The 16,502-nt window shown below is 40.8% G+C and overlaps 1 protein-coding gene across 1 annotated transcript in view; it reads right to left on the reverse strand.

Moving 5' to 3' along the window:
* Positions 1-2,647: 2,647 nt before the first annotated feature.
* UST (uronyl 2-sulfotransferase) overlaps positions 2,648-16,502 on the reverse strand; it is a 154,409-nt gene continuing 140,554 nt past the window's right edge. Inside the window, exon 8 of the mRNA XM_030448503.1 lies at positions 2,648-5,378. Within this exon, the coding sequence (XP_030304363.1) occupies positions 5,095-5,378 (284 nt within the window). The 3' untranslated portion in view covers positions 2,648-5,094. The remainder of the gene's footprint in view (positions 5,379-16,502) is intronic.

Raw genomic sequence — 16,502 nt, forward strand, 5'->3', positions numbered from 1 at the left:
GTTTCCCAGATGAGCCAAAGCCATCAAGACAGTAAACAGTTTGTGTTAATGCTTCTGCTGTGTGCTCTGTATCATCCTGGTGTTTAGACCACTATTCTTAACCTGAAACAGCATCACCTCCATGTATTCCTGCTCATCTTCCACTTTTTACAGCACCAGTTCTCCTGCAGTGTAGTAGAATTCTTTGCCATCAGCCTTTTTCCCCCATCAGATCCATAGATGGGAACAGAAGGATGGCAAAAGTTTACACAAACCCCACTACTATTATGCCTGCCTGACAGCTGTGTTATTAACTTACCTTTTCAGCCAGGATCAGTTAAATTAAAAAATGCATTCTTCCTTTATATACTCAGAAAAGGAAATCCACATGTTTGTGTTTATAAAGATTATGATTTATTCAGACATACCACTGATCAAATCTTACCATCCTACAGCATCTTAAAGGCCAAATGTGTACTGGCAGAAAACCTCCCCCTCTTCTGCATCCAATCCTGCCCCCAGAACAAACTTCCACCTCACCTCTGGGCTCTCCCAATATGACAGCATCAGACATCAGTGCTGGGACACGGTTGTTATGGTGTGCTGGTGTTGTGGTCACATACCTGTTTTCAAAAGCTTGTAACAGATCTTTGAAATTCACTTCATGCTGCAGCCTGGCATGCAGTGCCATTTCTGGGCAAACTGAAGAAAACATACGACAGCTTTTCAGTTCTAAGTAGACATCAGCAACTGATTTATGCTGGCTGAGATTTAACTTTCAGCCTTCAAGATAAGGTCCCTTTCATCCACTTCTAACATTTGGCAGGGGACTTCTTTCACCCTCCAGTGGCTGCTTCTCACAGAGCTGCCTCAGGCACCCTTCCCACCATTCCTGTGGACACCTAAGCAGAGCCTGACTTTGCAAATGCTCCCTTTGGACAGACCCTGCAAAAGTGGTCCCACTGATTCCAACACAACCAGACAGGCACTTCCAAGGCTTGTAAAGACCTTTCTCTTTTTTTTTTTTTTTTTTGCCCCATGGAGCCTGTGCAGGGAGGTCTATATGTAACAGTATTTGATTATTTTCTCTGGTCATGGCTCATTCAAACAAATTGACAATATTTTATGTAATTGCTGAACTCTTTGCAATAAAGGCTGGTTCCTTAAAAATAAAACTTTGCATTACATTGTATTGTATCACAGTATTCCAGCTCTAAAAATTATGTTGCTTTAGGCTGTGGTCTAGTGTCATAGATGTTCCCTTTCTTAAAATGGAGGTAAAGATTACCATTATCCCTCACTGGAAATTGCAGACCTTTATTGCTTAAGAGGCTGCACAGTTTTATTCTTTGTTTTTTCATTTGATACAAGGACCCAAGCTGGCATGCAGTGTGGTTTCCTTTGTTAGTCTGGAAATCTATCTTTACATTAAATATCTTTATTAGATCAAGTATTGAAAGGAGGAAGAATTCAATAGCTGGAAGCCAAAAAAAAACCTGTCTCCAATGTCTCAAAATCATAATTTTGATTCTGTCTTTATGATATGATGTACCATTCTATATCACACATCCAAACAATTCAAATGCCCAATGATAAAGAACTGCAAATTAATTGAAACACTTCAAATACACCATCAGTATCACTTACCTTTGGTTCTGCTGCCCTACTTCTCTACATATAAGTAGAGAACATTTCAGATACCTGGACTTAGCCTTGCATAATGTGCACAGTTTATGTGGGAGAGAAGTAAATTAAACAGGAACAAAAAACCCGCACCACTTTTCACTATCTCTTGAAACTTCAGACTACAATTGATTTTCTCCAGAATGCTGCTATTTAACAACAGTTGATTCTCTCTTTAGTGTGAAAGCACTGATGTTTTACTTACATTACAAATCTTTCTGGACTACTGGAGCTTTTATGCCTGGCCATCAAATACCATGTCTAGTGAAATGCAGAGTATGGGGCCCAAGCGGTTTCTCCTCTGGATAAAACTTCCTTCTACTTAGCAGCCACAAAGCACGTGAGGCAATGTACTTCAGAGCACTTCCTGCACATCTTAGTTACATCTCCAGACACTTAGGACATGGGATAACTCAAGAAAAACCTTCCCTGATCTCACTGCTAAAGTGTGACTTTCAGATGATAAGACTATGCTGTATCCAATCCTGTTCTGCCAGGAGCAACTCCAGCCTTTTGCCCACTGCTGCTGTCCCCAGGCAAGAAAACTGATGTAAGCAAGTGGACTATGGTGCTAGGAAGAAATGAACAAGTTTTATTTTTAAGCATCACTGCACTGAAAAATAGAGAGTCATATGGCTTATTTATATTTCAGGAGACGGTAGTGAATAATTTAAAGAATATTTCATCCCAAAACATACGCTGCTTTCATTTATAGCTAAGCTAATGTACACACATTTTCTTATTTTCATAAATGTCAAGCACCGACCTTTTTCCCCCCACAAAGATTTACAAGTACATGCATGGCACTTCCTACAAAGCTGTTGTGGGCTAAAGGCTTACAAACAATGATTTTTTTTTTTAATAAGAAATATTCATCCGACCAAAATATAATCATTTAAATCAACTTCTTCCTGAGCAACTTAGAATTTGGAATGTGCTGAAAAGTTTCAATAAATAAGTAAAAGATTAACCAGCTTAAAATGTACCTTTTAACAGTTAAGTAAAATATATTTCATGACAGACAAATAAGCTGTAGGACCAGCAATCTCAGACACTATGTGCCAGATAAATTTATGAAGTACCATTTAAGAAGGAGAGGCCAGGTTGATTGTTACAAAAAATACAACAATGTTAAAACCTAGCAAGTAAATTATTAAACAGGTTTTGTATTTAGGTTATAAGTAGTGATGGCTGAAGATACCATTAAATAAACAGATAAACACAGAGTTTACAGTAAGTGGTAGTGAACTTGCAGGAAGGGTGAATGTGTTAGGTGACTGATTATTCTGTTACAACATTGGCAAAAAAGATTCAAACAGATTTTCTGGAAGGTGTGAATATTAGTTTTCTTTCCGAAATATAACAACTCCACAGTGTGTAAACTAATCATTATTCTTTCAATGTAATTTCATAGAAACCACTTAAAATATACAATGCAGCAGATTCATTTTTTAACCAATATGTTAGTTGTTATCTGTGCCATTTTCAGGTTCCTTTAGCGTGGTCTCCCACGGTAGCATAGTGCTACTACCAACCTTGGATGTTAATAATGAGAACAGAACCTTCAACATAATATTTTCTGTAAGTTTGCATCTTGTCTTAACATGATTATACTTTATTTTTGTTCTCTACATGTAGGTACAGTAAAGACTGATGAAGATGGGCCATAATGTCTATTGGCTCTTAGCAGGCTCAATGAAGAGGAAACCCTCGGAAAGCACATTCGATCTTAGCCTGAGTTTATACGCCCTGTCCATCACAAAATAACTTTTGCTTATTATTGCAAACTGAAGTATGACCTTGCAGATGGCAGATGGCTGCTAAGGCAGCTGAAGAGTAGAAAGCAAAAGTTGTCTGGTAGACGTTTAAGAACGAATGTGAGTTAGACAGAGGTGTATTGCACCTTAAGTGTTACTGGGACTCACCTGGCAAGGAGCTGAAACTCTCGCTCTACTTCTTTCCTATGCTTTAGAACAGGAATTTATTGCTATTACCCCCTACTAGTCCATCTTCCTCTGTCAACAACAGTGCACAAGAGACCAACACCTCATCAAGACCCAGAATCCCTCAATTCTGCTACAGAACACAGATGGGCAAATAGCTCTGCCCATTGCTACCTGCAGGTCCCTCACTTCTGCACCACCGGTCCTGGTAAGCCCACAAGACACAGGGAATCCCGGAGGCACTCACCTTAAAGACAACAGCATGTCACATGTTTCAGCTATTCCCCTCTCCCCTCCCAGCCTCCATCCCTCCCTTCTCTAGTGTTTGCTGATAATACTTGTAGTGATTAACAAAGGCAAACTTTCCCAGGCCTCTCTTAACAATGGATTGTTGAATCGGCTTTGGTTTCACGAGAGTATGCTGCAGCCTTTTTATCATTCTGAAATACTTCAACTGGAGAAGCTGTCTGTGCCCATATTGTTAATTTTATTTCTAGCCATGCTAAAAGGGGACATCTGGTGTTTGCACTGGTGGGGCAGCAGCACTCAGCTTCAGAAGTGAATAACTAAACTCTGCAGTCACAGGAACGCTGGTCATGCTTAATGGGAGTTCCAGATCATCTACATTTTTTAATGAGTGACTTTTTCTGTATCTCTTCAGATAAAAATCTGTGAATATCCTTCCTGAACATAAAAACCATACGCTGCACCTTTTCCTTCAGAATCTAATAGTAAAGTACTCAACTGCAGAAAGAAACCACTATTGTTTAGGTAACCCTGCCTTGCACTTTTCATCTGTTGTTGCCATTCACTGACCTGGTAGCTCTTTCCACTCCATGAACTAGAAGTATTTACCAGGACCATCTAGTTCCTGTAACTTGCCTTATATCCACTAATATTAATTTGCCAGAATAGCAGCCTCGCTCCTCCTGCACAGGGGAATTCAGAAGCCATTATCTATCCCCCTTCTGAGCCTGTTATCCAGATGTGCACAGACAGGGCAGTGGCTCTGGCCATACCACTGGGATACCAGTGTGCTCTGGGGTAAAAAGTGGCTCTCTTCCCAGTCCACGTTGCTGGGAGTTACTGCCACAGTGTTATGCAATCAAGACCTGTTTCTGGAGAAAGAGAGAGACAAGAATCTGTAAAATTCACTTTTCAAGACCACCTAATCAATTCTTCCGTGTTTTGCAGGCTCCCAAAGGACTACTGCGTATTCCAAAAGTTATTTTGTGATAGACAGTAGACACTTCTTTCTTAAACTGTCTTACAGCATGGGTGCTACAGAGCCAACACAATATAATGAATCAAACCTGCAAAACCAGGTGTCTCCCGATGGCCCCAGCATGTGCAAATCGTCTCTTTCGTTCTTTCGGATGCTGCTGCGCATTAACTCAGTTCCTTAAGGAATTACTTTTAATAATAATTAAAAAAAATCTTAAGAAAGCTGGAGGGGTCACCAGAAGAAAAAGGACAGCTCTTCCATCCATCACCTTTTATAGATATCCTCTAGCCACTTCTCATCGTCTTCTTCCTCATCATCTATTGGTTCTTCTGTTTCCAGGGGTGAAGGAATGAAGAACTCAGGTCTGGGACGTGGTTTTCTGATATGAGACTTCAGTCCAAACTTACGCTTCAGCAGGTGGAACTGTTCTTTGACATAGTAATAAAACTCATATTCATATCTCATGCGTTGGTAGAGGATTTGTATTGCTTCAGGAGAGGGGACGGTCTTTTTCACTGTCACAGTCAGATTGCCAAGTTTCCTATGTTCTGTAAAAAACAACAACCAAGGAACATGGTGAGTGACTATTAATGAGACCAGACCTAAACTTTTTTTTAAGAAGAAGATTAAGGCATGGCCCTACTGCAATACTGATACAAATGACCTCAATCTGTCTCCTTAATCAATTTACTTTTAACAAGAGATGAAAAAGTACACATTTGAAGTGAACTTGCATGTTTAAATATGGGTAGTTCATACATGGCATTTGGCACTGGGTGTTGTCACCAAGGATCTTAATTCGCAACCATTATCTATAAATGAAAATTAAGTCATACCAATTATGAGCACAAGCTACATGCAGATAAGCCCATAATCTTGCCTAGCTTTGGAATTTTTGCCTGACACATGTGAAATATATAACCAGTACACAGCTGAGCTGTGCTAAACCTATGTGGCACTCTAAGTTCTGTCTCAGTCGTGTTTTATTGTTGTTGAAATCTAAACAGATATACATCAACTGGAATCCACCTCAGGCTAGCACTAAAGCATTGACATCACTATATGACACCTCAGGAGAGAATATACCAGTTGACTTTCTCATTCTGTTATACCTGCTATTTAAATTAGACTTCTGCTTTGGCAAATGGAAACAAAACACCTTTATTGTTGATAAAGAATTAGAGTTACTAACAAAATACTGAACTGCCTTTTTGCCTCCTCTCTCAATAGGCTTTTCTATCAAATGGCAACAGGCAACAGGCTGCCAGAGCATCCCATCTTCTCCAAGACTGAAAAGTAACTGAAAGTCAGCTGTGGAGAAAAGAAGGAGAAAGGAGGAGAAAGGAGGAGAAAGAAGTACTGACTTGTAGCATCACTATGTCCTCCCTAACAATTGCCAGTTCTTTAGAAATGCAGATGAATGCTATGCTAATATAGTACCAGCTTCTATAGATAGGTTTTCTGAAAGCTCAGTGCTCAATGTTACTCTAGTAAGGCTCATATGTTACTCTGAGAGAACGTGATGCCCACTGAGACTGTAACACCTGGGTGCAGACCAGGCAAGGTGGATGGAATCAATGGAAGCAAGGAGATGCTAGTTACATATTAGTAAAAAAACCCAACTTGTTCATGGCAAGGATAGTTAGGCTTTAAGTCTGGAGGATTTTAAGAGTAACTGATTCACTCCTGAGGGAACACACTTGATTAGAGGACATCTCAAGGACATCTATTACTCTAAAAGCAATAGATCAGTTTTAATCTTGTCAGTCCTTACTTCACTTCCTTGCTTTTTGCTACAACAGAGGTCTGCATGACAACTGGGGGTTTGTTTGTTGCAGGATAATATCTAGGCTTCTGCTGCTCCTTCCTTCCTTAATACTTATATCCTTTATTTGTGCTACCTCAAATGCCAAACAGAAAACCCCGTATTCTACATCACTACACAGATAAATTGTTGCAGTGAAGAAGAGATGGATTTTGATATAGAAACCTAATTCTTACTGTAACATTGCTTCTGCTACTTGAAAAAATTTGAGAGATAGGACGTGAAGCATGACAAAGAAAAAAACCTCCAAGCAGGAAGCAGATAACAGAGAATACTTCATGTTTACAACTGGGTCACTGCAGCAACAAGGACCCTCACTTCCAGAGGGAGTCCCTAAATCAAAAGGTAATTTTATCATAGGCTTATCATTTTGCTCAGGTGAGCAGTCCAAACTGGGGTCTTCTGAAGCACCTGCCAGCAAAGCTAAAGATATGCTTAGCAGCCCTACAGAGAAACATGTTTTCACAATTGCTTGCTTAGGTGTAAGACCAAGGGATGGATACATGGTTCCTAGCAGGGAAAGTTGTTCTTGGGATTCCAAGAGAAATAATCAAACATTACTTTTTATAGTACAGAGCAGAGGAATTTCAACCAAACGCAAACCCATTTATTTCAAGAGGTAATATAAGATAAATAACTCAGCTAGTAAACACACCAGGAATGATCTTCACACAAAAAGTTGGTATTATGCAAGATTTTAAATCTTGAAAAGTACAACAGAAGGGCAGAGTACTACTATGTGAACATGATCCAGTTTCTTTACATTTTAAATAACTGATGTTCAGGTAGCTTAGGGCATCCACACCTATGAGCATATTCTAATTTTCAGACAATGTACACATATTAAAAGTAGTAAATTAATAATTTAAAGTAATTAAAGAAAAAACAACTGAAAACTGGTTATTTTCAATAATCCTACACGAGACAGCTGGACATTCTCACATTCATTTCATTCAATCTCATGACATACATCTGGTGCAGAAGAAAAAAAAGTTATACCTGAAACAGGTATTCTCCCTCTCAGTTTCACTTGTGGATTACAGTAATTTGAAATGTAGGAAGGATATAATATACAAGAGAATCAGTGAACTAGTTACCAAACACAATGCTGTCCTAAATCACACACAAAAAATATTCCAAGCATTAATTTTATTTTGCATTTGCATTTTTCATTCCCTCTCTAGAGAAAGAATGGTTTCCATTACTTGGAAAAAACCCAAAACATTCTGCTTATAATTAAATGGCAATTTTACACTCAGCTTCGTAGCTCTTTACACTGAAATCTCTGTCTCTACTCATGAATCTAAGTTATTTAATAACTAAGTATACAGACTTCTTTGTTCTTTAATTACAGTGACATATAGCAATATATTCTCTATGTTTGCTGACTCTTCACAGTTTAATGTGCATAGTTTTATTTAGAGAGGAATAAAATTATTAAAATGTACAAAGGCTGAATTAAAATTAAATAAGCAATCTTTAATGTGCTCTTTAGCTAAAAGAAGGTGTAGAGGAAGGATCATGAAATTCTTGTACTTGAAACAGATGTAAGCATAGGAAGTACCACCTGTAGCTAGTGAACAGGGTAAAATATTTCTTGGTGAAAATACCTGTGTTCTCCAAAAGCTTATTCTCTTCTACACCACCTTTACCCAGAGACTGCAACGGACTACGAAATGTCTCATCTTTTAAAATTCTCAGTTAATTGTTCACATTTCTATTGATGGCTGTTAGATGGATACACTCCAGGAGGGACACTATACTGAGTCTGTCCTTGGCTGAGAAGGCAATTGCCTTATGACTGTTGAGCAGTCCAAGACATTCCTTTTTCTGCTGCTTAGTTGGTAGCTCTCACCAGCTTTGCAGTCTGGTTTTCTTTACAAACTCAGCAGCAAATATACACTACTAAATATTGCATTTATTAAGCTTAAGTCTTTAAACTGCTTGCCAACTTCAATTTTATTTTACATAGCTTACTTCTGTTACAAAAAACTCCATTTACATCGCTGGATAAAGCTCTTTACTTATACAGTCCCTCCAGGACTCTAACTGGGAAAAGCCACTTCTAACAGCTCCAGCTCCCTTTGGTGGTGGCTGCTCCTCCCAGCAGAGAGAGGCACTTGTGTTGGGCCCAGGAGTTCTGCCAATGCTGACAAGCTGAAAGGGGCTAGATTGTTTTCTTGGTGGAGGTGGTCAGTATGGGGCAGGACCAATCAGAGGGGAATTTACTGGTGCTGTGCCAGGCAAGGGAGCAGCCCGCTGGCACCTTTTTGGCCAAAGCATCCAGGTGCTGCCTGCCACCTTTGAAGCAGGCTGTGAGGAAGCAGCAAAATAAACTCACCAGCTGGATTTGCAGTAGTCATGGCACAGAGACCTCCTGGATGTGTAAAATTCTCTTCTCTATGCACATACCTGCAGTTATAGATGAATACGACGTATACAGGCAGAAACACCCAAGCTCTGTAAGGTTGTGGGAGCACAATGTAGATTTCTCTGGCTTCTGTTGGTTTTCCTTGCAGCACAGTCACCAGTAACTACAGTGCTTAAATAGCTGTGAGGTGCTGCTTGTCAGATTGTGGACTATGGCTGTACCTGGCTGCCGGCTCAAGCCTTTTGATAAAACAAGTGAACTTCACTTTTTTTTTTTTTTGCACCTGAATTTTATTTAGACTATTTTCCAATATTAAATACTCTTAAAAGGCTCTTTAACACAAATATGAATGAAATCACAGAACTGCCTCCTGAAGTCACCTCACCACCTCTCCTCATCACAGAAACAAAATGGAAACATTAGGCACACCTGGCTTAAAGCCAAAATAACAATCTGCATATGCTACATAAACCCAGCTGTCCCACCAAGGACCCCCATTTTATGACCTCTGAGACAGCTAACCATATGGAGGGCAACAAACTACACCATTTACTTCTTAGGGTTATTTTTTTAAACTGTATTTGCTTTGGCATTCTTTTAAATTACTAAAAAGCATGTACTATACACTGACCCAAGGTCTCACTGCAGCTTGCTCATGCCTCGAATGAAGACTAAACGGGCATGCAAATATGGATCCTTTTGGATTATCAGGTGATGAGTATTTAACATTACTCACTGACACTGTTTTTTTCCTCCCTATTTTTTTTTAACCTAAAAAACTGGTGTTACTGCAGCGATCCAAACCAGAGGGAATAGTGGTTTTTAGACTCTGTGGCTCAAGAAACCTTGGATTGCCATATTTAGACAAAATTATCCTAAAGGCATTCTCCACCTCAAAGGAAAATTTTGGAGTGACTCTCTCCCCAGTGCCTGAGCAGAGGCTCTCTCCTCTGCTCTGCTGCTGCTGGATGAAGCCATGGGGAGCCCAGCACTCCTGGGGATTCGGTGGGGAGAGGCTGGGGCTAGAGCCAGGGTGTGACCGGGTGGCTGCAGCCTGGTGTGCCCACGGGCTCACCCAGCTCACGCTCATGGTAGAAAACCCCCAGGCTGAGCTCTGCTGCTCTAAGGCTGTGTGAACATGATGGCTGTCACAGACATTGTAAATTCATTTCCTGGAACTAGGCAGGGAAGCCCCGGGTTTCAATCCTTCACAGCTGAGTTGCAGCACATCCCCACTTCTCCACAGTTTTAAATGGAAATAAATGTATGTCACTGTGGTTAGAAGTGACGTGGGAATCGGCCAGGGCCTCTCCTTGATATGCCAGTCAAACCATCGCTGTGGTCGTGGAACAGGGCTCTGCTGGCTCTGCTAGGAATGATCTCCCTCCAGAATATCTAACTGCAGCTCGGCAAAAAAAAATTCTGGCACAATTGATCCACTTTTCAAACTTGAAATTTTTAGTTGGGCTCTCAAAAGATATCTGGGAAAAGATGGTTTGGGATGAATAGGTAACAGTTTGGTTCATGCTGATGTCTTTCTGACTGCTACCGATGAGGAGTGTGGTGGGCTGGGGCAGGTCCCTGGTCCCCAGTCCCCAGCCAGGAGAAGGGCTGGTACACCATAGCTATACTGTGTGACTGAGCACCTTGTGTAGGGTTGTGTTTGCTAAAGGAAAGCAGGGACAGTGGAGAAAACCTTAAAAGAGTCACCAGCCGGGAAGAAGTGTGTTAAAACCCAAAGCTGATGAGAAACTAACTGCTGATTGGTCTCACAGCATCCACTAGCTCTGTCTGTCTGAAACACCATGAACCACAATTATTAATCTTCTTACCGCTAATTTACTCTCTTCTCAGTTATTCATATCAACAAAAATAAGACTTAAGTTTGTACAAGATGTAGATAAAGATTAGCGCCCTGTGCATATTGAGGGCAGTTAAGCTAGGCTCACTGGCAGTTCTGGCTTTGCTTTAGCTTTTCTGTCCTGAATTATGGTGTCACTTTGATGACATGGAATGACTTCTGACTCCAGGAGATTAGGAGAACTGCAGCCCACTGGCACACTGCAATGTCCCATCTCCTACAGCTCAGATAAGGATCTCTCTGAAAGGAGAGCTCTCCAGGGGCCATGAAAACAGCCAAAACTCCAGATACCTGCAATCCTAAGCAAATTGGATGTTGTATTTATCAAATGGTGATCTTGGAAGCAAGTAAGACCAGACTGTAATTAGCAATGGACCCAGCAAAACAATGGCCCCATGCCCAAGACTGAACTAGGTAAAACAGTAACAGTAGTGCTCTTTCATACTGCTACAATAAATGAAGAAACCAGAGGAAAGAATAATATCACTGTTAAAAGTTATACAGCTTCATTATTAACAGTAACATGGACAAAATACAAGGAGCTTAGAAAATTATAACATGGCAGTGAAAAAATGGAGGGATGCCAAACCAGAGAGTTGCCAGGAAGAGCTCGGAGATAATCTGAAAGACAGCACTACTAATGCTCCAGGATGTAAACACCAAAGAGGCACAGCACAAAATTAGAATAAGCTAGAAATATGAAAATTAAAAAAAAAAAAAAAAAAGTGATAAATGTAAGAAGTACCCTAGGCCAATAAGGCTGAAAATAACAAAAGAAATATCTTTCTACAGTATGCAAGTAACATAGATAGGGAATGTGTTGCAGAAGTCAGCACTGTGCTGGTGTGACAGTCAGCTGGACAATGTAACTGTGATGTATACCCAACAGTGCTCTGAAATACTACTTAAGGTGTTAAAGGCATTCTATCACTATCATGAAACACTTGACTTACACTCAGCACTACAAACATATAATCACTTTCTGAAGTCTCTTCTCCAGCTAGAAAGTATTTATAATGAAATCTCCACAGTGTTAACACCTTTGCTCCTACTGGTCCTTAACTCTGGATACAACAACAGAGGCTTCTAGCTGCATGGGACCCCTTCAGCTGACCCTTCTGTACCACACGCTGCCTCTGGTGCTGGCTCAGTCTGGAGATGTCTCGTAACTTCCACATGACCAGGTAACAAATCTCAACAGGATCTCCTCAGAAACTCCTTTAGTGCACTCAAATTGTTGCATTCGCAATTAAGGTAAGTTAACACATAAAGAAAGAGAAAAAAAAAAGCTGAAAATTAATGCACATTGGTAGAGTGATAAGGCAAATTCTTAGGAAAATGCAGTCAGGCACTTTTACTGCTGTTCAGCAACTTCTCAGTTGAACTAGCCAGAGTTGGAGGTGCCAAAACCAAAGTCAACTGCAGAGGAAATGCCAGGATTCTCTAGTTTGAGTTGCCAAGAAAATTGCTATGGTTGCAGTTCATATGCAATTTCTAATGTATCTTTTATGGCTGTAGAAGTAATATTGAATGGGTCCAGTTAAATATGGATCTGACAAAACCACAGTTTAAAAATAGGTTCTCACAGATCGCTTGTGAACAGCATTGCATAGTAAGTTATGCAGACACTGACATTATTACTTTTTTGCAGAAAGAAGAGAAAGCTTCAGTGATCAAAACAAAGTTGAACAGTGTTGAAAAGCAGGAAAAGCTTCGCCACAGGTATGCTATGCAGAAACTCTACAGAGATACAACCTGGGACTTAAGAGCCTAGAGCAGGGACCTTGTCTTTGTGCTTCATGTCACAGCAGGCTGATATCTGTAATTTTTGTTCACAAAAAGGAAGTGATGGGAGAAGCATGTGTGCAAGAGGGATGGAGTGAGGTGGAGGTGTTTTTGTTTCCGTTATGATATTGATATGTGCAACACTTGCATATAGCTTCCAGTTTTGAAAGGGTATGAAAACAGAATGAATACTGGGGCTGGAAGGGACACTTTAGAGAAAGCTGATAAATACATTCTGGAAAGCTTACCAAAAAAAAAGAAGATTGAGAGGTGACTTGTTTACAGCATCTGCATATTTCCATGGTAAGAAAACTATAGATACATAAGGGTTGGAAGCTGAAGATAGAGAAAGACTGACTGTAAGGTAGAAGTTTTAAAAGTAGTGAAGGTAAGTAACCACTAGAGCAAAATATAAAGAGTTGATTTGCTCTCACTTGTTATTTTTACATCAGCACTGGATAACTCAAACAACTCCAGTTACTGATCTCTGTGCAGAGGTAAGAGAAAGGTGTGGCATGTAGCTAACAAGAAGCCAAGCTGAATGACCCAGTGGTCCGTTTAAGTCTTTCATATATGCAAGTTCCAAACGTTTTGAGCACGTCAGTTTCCAAGTGCAGAGCACCACTTACGAAAGCCTTTTTGTCGATGTGTTTGAGATACCTCAGCATGAATGTAATTTTTGGAAGATGTCTGAATTTGCTACTGTTTCCACTTACTGGCTGTTCAAATACAGTGGTCACCATCCCGCAGTATCAGGCCTTGCAGGAATGTGAAGTAAAGCTACATTTTTTTTAATAAAAAGTTTGAGAACACTGCTTTAAAAATCATTAGTTCTAAGTGCTGCCTCTTCTTGCCTTTCTAGAGCACACATATGTCTGGTTATTGTTTTATGTAAGAATAACTACTGAAAGGAGAAACAAAAGCAAAAATACTAACTAGGACTAGTAGCAATGGCCAATAATAAAATTTATGCACTGCCAAAGGAAAACCACTACTGACAGGGTATACAGGATTGGCATATGTACATTACTGTATGAAAGCTGCTATTAAAATGAAGAGGGGGAAGAATAATCAGTTCTCTTCCCCCTTGTGAGAAAGCTGCCAGTTTTACAGATTTTCTCCCAACTATGTCTGCGCACAGACAGCTGAAAGCCCTGAAATTGCTTTATTTCTTATTATTGCAAGATACAGGCGGTCAAGAGAAAATTCTCTCTTTTGCCCTGAGGTTCTTTTGTGTATAATGAGTGACTGAAGGCAGCCAGGGGCTGAGGCACTGGTGAAGAAGGAAGAATGCTACCAGAGCAGAAACAACACACTGTTCCTTTCAAGTTCACCCCCTCCTGGCCCACAGCCTGACGGCCTTGGCCAGCTGCCAGGGTATCAGGACAAAGGCTTCCTCCTCTGGCCAAAACTGAGGAAAAGGGTCTGTTGTTTAACACAGGCAGACTTGTTTCAGCAAGAGAAAAAACGAAAAAGAAAGGGAATTATATTAACTGGAAGTCCTGGGAGAGGAGAGTAATCTCCTAGCGTGGCTAATGCGATTCTCACCCCATGCTTTTCCTCAAGGGAAATGAGAAGGAACGTCTAGATTCTCTACTGTTCAGGCTAGAAGGCAAAAAAAGAATGTTTTAACAGGGCTAAGTCCTAAGGTTGCCAGGGTCTCTGAGTCCCCAAGGTTACTATAGACCAGAAACAAAAATGCATCTTTCCTCCTTCCAGGAAGCCTCTGGTGACCCACTGCTCCCTTCCATGCCTTCAACAATATGCTTGTGTGAAGGGAAAGCATCCTCACTCATAAAAAGAGAGAAATTTCTATGCACCTAGCAGACTCTGAAGTCTCAGATCTAAACAGGTTGCTAACTAAGGACTCCACAATGACTGAGGCTCCTCCTGGATTTCTAGAAAACCATTAAACCCAAGTCAAGGTGGATTCACACGTGGGCTCCTTCCATCTCTGTAACACAGTCTGCAGTCCTGGTTTGTGATGAGGCACTTGGGACACTTGGGGTTTGCTACAAGTTGAGGGGTCGTGCTCCTCCCTGAAACCTCTGAGGCAGATAACAGTGGCTCACACAGCCACAGGCAAGGGACAACAAATTGAAAAAGGCAGAAGAAAATCCCTAGGTCTGGCATACCCCTTTTGATTCTGAGCACTGAAGATTGGGTGTATCACGGGAGGTACTGTCTCCCTGAGCTGTGGCAGGAGACTTCCCCTAGCAATTATTTATACATCTGAAAAATTTTGGAAGCAGGTCCCAGTTCAAGATGTGTGATTTTAATCTGCCTGGGTTTATACAAATGAATACAGAACATTTTTAGGTGCTTAGATGGTGTGCAAACACCATTGAGATTTACACAGGCATGTACTTGCTCTGTATTCCAGGCATAGATTTTTCTCCTGCAGGAGGGGGAAATGGCATTTCTGATGCATGCTTATGAGACAGAGACCTTTGCAGATGAAGGCCTCCACATGCACCCTGTCCATCTGTACCAGTCAGCAGCAGAGAACCTCCCCTTTAGTACCTCTCATTTGCCTTCAGTGACTGACATCACCAGCTCCAGCACACCTCAACCATTCTCGCTCATGCATGAGCACCAATTTATTCCCATTGAATAAAAAAGGGTTTGCTCAATGACCCTGTTTAATTCAGCTTGCATATCATTACTGTGCTGACAGAGAAGAGACTTGGGCACATCATCCTGTCATCTATCACCTTGTTCACAGGAAGTAAATTTTCGGTATCCTTAACTCTCTTGCAGGTTAAAGGAATTAGCTGAGTACTGTGAAAACACTCATGAATCAGAATGGGAGATTTACAGGGTTTGAAATGCCACTGCTCCTGCACTTAGTCCTGCAAATTGTCTTATGCCTGCAGTGTTTCAATCAGCAGTTTCATTCCAGTGTTAGACAGACTGGCTAATATCAAGGTTTCCAGGATGACTGCACTGTTTTGATTTAATGACAATACTAGACCTGACATAATGACTCCCATGCTTCAAAGTTATACCACACAATACTTTCCCTTGTGCTTAAGAAAACAGGAGATAAAATGACCTGCTGCCTTTTTCCATTTCAGTATCTGTGGCCACACATAAACATTAACACCTCTGAATAAGGATGAAATGGGACAGAAACCAGGAAGGATGTGACAGTAATTAGGAAGAGTTCTTCAAGAAAAATAAGTTTTAGGAGGGAGTGAGGTTCCTAAAAAGAACAATAAAACTGCAACAAGCTTTTTTTTAAAAAAAAAACAAACCATCAAAACCATTACAACTTCCTACATTGCAATGTTCCAGAGTAGTGAAATAAAGGCCTTCAACATTATTCACTGTATATTATTCACTGTGTCAAGAGTCAAGCAAGAAACCCTGTTGTGGTGGGCTGACAACAGTCAGCAGACAAGCAACCAAGTGGAAGCTTGCTCAGTCTGCCCGCCCCCCAGTGGGATGAGGGAGAGAACAGGAAGAACAAAAGTGAAAAAACTCATGGGTACACGTAAGGACAGTTTCATAGGTGCAGAAAAAAAAAAAAAAAACAACAATGCAAAGAAAATCCCTCATCACCTGCCACAGACAGCCCAGGCCAGTCTCTGAGCACTGGCCACCCTGGCAGCCAAAAACCCCATTCTTCCTCCTCCACTTCTGCTTTTATTGCTGAGCATGTTGTTATATGGTATGAACTCTCTGACCAGTTTGGGTCAGCTGTCCTGACTGGATCCCCTGGCATAGCTCTTGACCATCTCCAGACTACTGCCTGAGGGGACAGAGCTACAAGCAGAAAAGGCCTTGATGTGGTGTGAGGTCTGCTCAGCAACAACAAAAATATTGGT

Source organism: Calypte anna, chromosome 3, assembly GCF_003957555.1.
Source record: "Calypte anna isolate BGI_N300 chromosome 3, bCalAnn1_v1.p, whole genome shotgun sequence".
Taxonomy (NCBI): Eukaryota; Metazoa; Chordata; class Aves; order Apodiformes; family Trochilidae; genus Calypte; species Calypte anna.